At 30.9% G+C, this 6,491-nt stretch overlaps 1 protein-coding gene and 2 non-coding genes across 3 annotated transcripts; 2 read left to right on the top strand and 1 right to left on the bottom strand.

The window, feature by feature from the left end:
- Positions 1–2,162: 2,162 nt before the first annotated feature.
- LOC108743708 (class E basic helix-loop-helix protein 22-like) lies at positions 2,163–4,313 on the bottom strand. Its single transcript, XM_018479295.2, has 3 exons — positions 3,969–4,313; positions 3,411–3,634; positions 2,163–3,107 (listed from the first exon to the last, which is right to left on the bottom strand). Exons 1-3 carry the CDS (start codon positions 4,107–4,109, stop codon positions 2,672–2,674), a joined length of 801 nt encoding a protein of 266 aa, XP_018334797.2. The 5' UTR covers positions 4,110–4,313; the 3' UTR covers positions 2,163–2,671.
- A 1,174-nt stretch (positions 4,314–5,487) lies between these two features.
- On the top strand, positions 5,488–5,559 carry Trnae-cuc. Its single transcript has one exon. It is a non-coding gene; the product is annotated as a tRNA-Glu (tRNA).
- Positions 5,560–5,659: 100 nt separating this feature from the next.
- Positions 5,660–5,731, top strand: Trnae-uuc. Its single transcript has one exon. It is a non-coding gene; the product is annotated as a tRNA-Glu (tRNA).
- Positions 5,732–6,491: the final 760 nt, after the last annotated feature.

Here is a 6,491-nt window from a genome sequence, read left to right as displayed (position 1 = left end):
ATAAAATTTCTTGTTAGTATATTGATCATATTGGCGGTAAAGTTTATGATGAGTTTTTATCAAAAGTGTTTGGTTTTTCAACTTCTAAAAGCATGATCCATCATAAGAGTACGAAATAGGAAAAAAAAAACATTTACTAGATGGAGGAATTAGACATTTCCTATTCATAAGACTTGGTTTGAATAAAACCAGTTGGAAAAATGTTTTCTTAGAGTTGTTTCTGTTTATAGTACGTGTAAATAGTAAAAAATAATGTACATTATATAACTATTTTGAGAAAAATGGCAATAAAAAAAGTTAATAAATAATATATAACCAACGAGTAGGTAATTAGTAATAGGATCATGCTGTATGGTGTAAAAGGAGTAATTTTTTCTGATGTAGATATGTTATAATTAAAATATAAAAACAGTACACACTTGAACTGGAAACGACGAAATAAAATAATTAAAATGTAAAAATAAATATTGCAGCATTAATTTACTCTCGAGCACGAAATAATTAAACTTACTTTAAAAAATACGAAAGGTTTTAATAACTCTTTGAAATTAAGACTTAGCATACGAGATTAAAAATATCATCATAATCATCATGATTATAAGGTCGTCAGTCCTAAGACTAGTTGGACACGCACCTTCACTCTTTTCTATCTTGTGCATTTCCCTAAAGCTGAAGCAACCCATATCGTTAAGCAATTAAAAATGTTTAATTCTCGTAATAGTGTTTTTAATTTATTTATTAAACATATCGGTTTTGCGAAGTTTTAGTGTTAAAATTGATTATTATCAACATACATTGCATGGGGGGTCAGAGAATATGTCCACTTGATTGTTTTGGCTTTTTAGAAAAAAGTTAATTGAATATTTGGTGGGTGTTATTCGCTAATATTCATTATAAATTTACTAGAATTTACATTATTTTTCAGAAGTATATACCTACTTTGTAGATGATACATTTGAGATTCTGATCACTACTTTCTTTACGCATATAAATTATTTATCTGCAGAGTTATATATAAATTTAAAAAGATGGAAAAGTATTGGAGCGTAACAAAATCGTCTTTGGTAATTGCTAGTTGACTTTCTTCTAACTTCTTGTAAGAATGTAAGTAGGTAATATAATGATAGCCTCGTTTTTCCGAAACCTCATCCCGTTTAATTGCCTTGTAAAATTCGATTAATTGCTAAAAATGCTGGCACACTAATGCTAAGCAATTAGTTTAATTTAATATGAGTGTCAAATGATTACATTTAGCATAAGAGTAAACCGATGTGGTGTCTTTAAGGTAATCTATATAAGATAACAGAACACAATCAATCGTTAAATTCATAAATCACTTATAGAGTTAATTTCAATGCAAAAATGTAAGTAATGATTTTAAAGGAGAAATTAATCTTGTTTAGTTTTTTTCAAGGATCAATAATGAGGCAAAAGCCTACAGAAAGCTTTATTCCGTCAATTGACACCTATGATTTGTCTGTGGCACAAGACCTCATTAGGGTAGGTGGTTAAACAGTATGGTAAAGATTATGGAAAATATAGTAAACCTTTTACCATTTTATTGGAGTTTGAAGAAAAGCAAGAATTAATTTACTTTCAAGAATGATCACCAAAACAATTAATTGGAAACCTTTTTACAAAATATCTAATAAGTAGGTAATGTGATATATTGAAACTGTTGGAGAATAGTCAGATACAAGAGAATTAGAAAGTTTCTGGAGTTGAGAAACATCGTTAGAATAACAGTTTCACATTGAAATTTCGTTCTCTCTATTGAAACCATTTTAGGTTTCAGTTCAATACCTTATATTGCTCTTCGAGTATCTATTGTCTTTTACCAATTATTATTATCCTAATCTTTCGCTTGCGATACGTTTAGAGTTTTAATGTAAAACGTTTAATTTTACATTTGGATTCATTGTAGAAGTAGTCCAACATTTAACGAAACATAATACATTAAATATGTAACATTGGAAACATTTATTTAAAAACTATATAGATAAATGGCTTGCAGTTTACTGGTCAACATATTAATTCTCTTGGTTGGCAATTAAAAAATATTACGTGGGATCGGCATTTTAATCTTTTAGTATACAGTATTTAAATTATACTGATCATTCCATTTGTTGTAGATTATACTAGAAATTGCTATAGCTAGTTGAAGGAAAATAAATGTTTTATTTACCATCAATTGTCTTTATTTCCCAAAAGAAAACTGGAGAAATTTACCGGTTTCAATTTTTTATCTAATTATCTTATAAATAGGCCCATCGAATTTACTTATAATGCTTTGTGTTTATGAATTGTTTTCATTAATCCTGTTCAACGCACCACACTTTTAGTTTTGTTTGAACCGAACTTCTAGTTGAAATTAATTACGCAGCTATAAGTTTGTAGACGTTTAAAAACTATAAAGCTGTGTCAAATATCAAGTTTGAATTTGTTCTCGCACATTTTCTGGAGACGATTAAAAAATCAGCTCTAACTTATGCCCTACACGACGATAAGAAGGACATAAAAATAAAACGTCATTCAATACGATTCTATATCTTTAAATTAAATTATTCGTTATTGCGTTAAAACTTCGAAATGACTAGAAGTATTCAAAGTACATGCATTCCAATAAATTTAAAACATACACCCAGACTAAAGCTAATATGCTAGTTATTCGTTATAGAGTTCCTTCGGTGCCTCCGCTATTATCTCGTCCTCCACCAAGTCCGTCTCTTTGTAAAGAATGGTGTTGCTGAAGGAACTTGGCAGCTGCTGGAAATCCTTGCAAATCAAATCCTGGTGGAATGACAATTCCAGCACCTGTTGTCGTTCCTTGAATGTACGATATAAGTCTGATCATTTCTTCCAGGGCATTTGCCTGCATCAGAATATAATTTCTCGCCAGAAGCAGGGTAGCAATTTTTGATAACTTTCTCACTGACGGGCTGTGAGCATATGGAATAACGGCTCTTAATTCGTCCAAAGCGTCATTTAAATCGTGCATTCTTTTTCTTTCTCGGGCGTTAATATTAAGACGCACTGCCTTTCCTTGGCGATTTTTTGACTTCCCTAGGCCTGTGTTTTGAGAACCAGAATGACCAGGCTGCTGCGACCTAAAATACAACCGTCATTTAAAAAAGACCATTTTTGACTTTAGTTCTTATTACTTCTTCGAAAGTCACTTATGGTTAGCGTAGTTCCCTTATTGAATATGGAGCTTTCACACAATTATTTACATTTTATGTGTTTATTAAATTATGTTGTCACTTAGTAACTAAATTTGTTAAAATTACATTTAGTATGGAACTTTTTATAATTGTGTAGATTTTTTATAAAAAAAAAAAACATGTCACATTTTAACATGTAATGAAATCAATCGTTAGCATTGTAAAAACAATACAAATCTTTGGGGTTACCTATTACTTCCGCCAGGTTCAGGACTATTTTCATCCGAGGGTCCTGAAGGGCCACCGACATTATTGGAGTTTTGAAAATAAAAAAAGCCACCCACCCCAACGGTTCCTAAAGGAGTTCTTCGACCTGGTACTTCTTCATTTGAATGATGAGAAAAGGAACTAAACGGTTGGTCATTTGGTAATCCTCCTGACGATTGATTGACAGTTGAAGAAGATGAAGAGCACTGGATAAATAGTCATGCCTTATTCAAATGTTGTAGGATGATTTATTGGAGGAATAAAATAATGGTTTAAATTGCTCATAAATTAAAATTTTTATTTTCTTTTTCAGTTTCCAAAAAGACATAGGTAAGACAAATCTAAATTACATAGATAAGCACAATTGACATTTATTTAGCTTGTGCATTAATTTAAAAAATACCATTCATCGGTTAATTGCTGCTAACTCACTAAAATGTAATGACAAATTTTGAAATAAATACTTTAAAATTTTATACAGTTATAAAATGGGAGAATGCTTTGTTATTATTATTAGTATTATTGTTCTTATTTACTTACAATTCCTTGCCATCCCCATGCAGGCGTATTTCCTAAATTATTAGTTGTAAGCCACTGATGTGTTTCAGGTATTTTTTTTGAAATAGCGAACGATGTTGAATCATCACCCTCAGAAGAAGATTCACAATCGAAGGACTTCATTTGTTAAAATCTTAACAGTAATTTGAATAAAACAAAACTTTTACATCACAAAATCATTGAACACCGAAAAAATAACTTAATTTTCCGGAGACAATTTTTCGAAAACGTGATGGACAGACATGAAAATTATTGCACTAAATAATTTTCTATTTGTTTCTTTTTGAAATTGTTTATCAATTAGGTGCGACACACATTTACACAACGACAATATTAGTCAGTAAAATCTTGGTTCTAAAAATCGCAGATGCGACCCTCTATCGTACAATAAGGGATGAAAGTCAGGGGCGGCGATTGCCCTTTATTCAGATATAAAAATTCGGTATTTTAATGCTTGCTAAATAAAACTCATCCAAATTCAACTTTAAAAACTTCGCGCACTAAAATCTAAAATACTCTCGAAATTATTTTTCAATAGTTTATATACATATATATTAACAACTGTCTTAATATTAGAAGAAAATGTGTAATCATGTACGAGGTCATAAATGAAACAAACAACAACTGTTTATGTTATAAACGGGATAAACATTATACTCAAGCTTTAATTGTAAGAGGAGCATTTTTCTGAAATTTAAATTTTCATTTGTTAAATCAGAAGATACAAGGCATTTTAGGGCTTTTAAAACTGAGCCATGTCTAAATGCAAAATTTTTTATAATGAGCGTAGGCAGTTTTCGGTGGTTAAAACATTTTCAATAACGAACTATAAGTTGTTTTTGATTATTTAGGGAAATATATACTCAAATGAGAAATGTTATTGTTGTTCTAATTTCCGCAGGATTAATGTACCTACCTATATTAATNTTACTTACACTTCAACAATTTTATTTAAAAATGTGCCACATTGAATACATTTCACACGTATGGTAAAAGAGAGAATTTTAATTACCGGGACAAAATTTTTAATGACGAAAAAACTTTCAGCGGCAGCAATAGCAGGAATTTGTCGAAAAAGCTAATTCTGCTAACGAAAAATATAGAGATAAAAGAACATATATTCATTGTCGTAGATTCTATTATCCCTTTTTTTAGTGTTGGAATGGAACGGTAGATTACCGATTCAGCTTTAGGCTAAACACGCATTCGGAATTTTAAAAATGTCAATTAAGGGAAACACAACACCGGATAACAATGTCGGTAAAACAATGTAATTGAATAGAACAGAACATGAATTCCTCGTTTGCTCCAAATACAAGGATCTATCGAAAAGTTTGTGTCCTGGATATGAAAACCAAACACTTTTTTAGATATGGATGCGGAGCTTTAGTGGTACGTACAGACCAACTGCATTCACTTCTATTATGTATATATATATTGATTTTTAACTAACAATAAGGCCCTTTTGTACGTGCATACAGTTTAACTATAAACACAAAAGTCCGGTATGGTCTAGTGGCTAGGATACCTGGCTCTCACCCAGGAGGCTCGGGTTCGATTCCCGGTACCGGAAAAATTTGTTTTTTTTTGTTCTCCTACAATTTTGCATAACAATGCATCAATTAGCATTATTTTAGATTGAAGTAACGTATGAATGAATACAGCCAACGTAGTCCGGTATGGTCTAGTGGCTAGGATACCTGGCTTTCACCCAGGAGGCTCGGGTTCGATTCCCGGTACCGGAAAACTTTTTGTATTTTTTTGAAAGTTGCCTTTTCGATTAAGAAAGTAAGGGTTTGTATTTGTGCTGCTAAAAATAATTTTTTATATAGCTACACAAACAATTTTCATGTAACATTACTATTTACATGTCAATGGTTGACAGAGTTACAATTATTGTTATTGATAACGGGAGATCGAAACTAACGAGTCATATTTTTAATTTTTAAATAGTTTAAAGTTTCCTGAATACAACTAAATTATTGAAAGATACAAGAGTGTAAATGCAAATGAGATTTTTGTTAAAGAGCTCCAAACAAACAAATAATTAAATTACCCTGTGGATGATCATCATCATCATCATCATAAGGTCATCAGTCCTAAGACTGGTTGGACACGTACCTCCACTCTTTTCTATCCTGAGCTATAGATGATATGATGAGTAAATGATTTAGGTGATCCTTCTAATTAAAACATTCTAACTTTATTCCTTCTATGATTTTTTCGAGCACATGCACTTAAGTACATATTTTCCTGTTTCATGTTCCTTTTTAACAAATCATTAGGTGCAATAAAAAAGAAACATGTTTATATTGATGTGGACATTTTAAAGTAGGTACATGTACTTTTTGAAATTATTGTTTGATTGAAGATGTTTTGGAGGTGCAATCGGAGATAAGAGTACATAAAATTAGAAATTCGTGATTAATTAGGTTTTGCAGCATATGATAAGGTAAATAAATACTATCTATACTAAAAAAAGTATACGGTTCGACAAAAAATTTG

Source organism: Agrilus planipennis, unplaced genomic scaffold, assembly GCF_000699045.2.
Source record: "Agrilus planipennis isolate EAB-ADULT unplaced genomic scaffold, Apla_2.0 scaffold843, whole genome shotgun sequence".
Lineage (NCBI taxonomy): Eukaryota > Metazoa > Arthropoda > Insecta > Coleoptera > Buprestidae > Agrilus > Agrilus planipennis.
Note: the sequence above shows the minus strand (reverse complement) of the source record. Positions and strands in the feature narration are given on the sequence as shown.

Excerpts from the sequence above, each read along its gene's own strand:
- LOC108743708 (XM_018479295.2), bottom strand. The coding sequence starts at position 4,109 with ATGAAGTCCTTCGATTGTGAATCTTCTTCTGAGGGTGATGATTCAACA. Across the intron at positions 3,635-3,968 it reads CATGGGGATGGCAAGGAATT|TGCTCTTCATCTTCTTCAAC; the intron begins GTAAGTAAATAA and ends CTATTTATCCAG. Across the intron at positions 3,108-3,410 it reads GAACCTGGCGGAAGTAATAG|GTCGCAGCAGCCTGGTCATT; the intron begins GTAACCCCAAAG and ends GTTGTATTTTAG.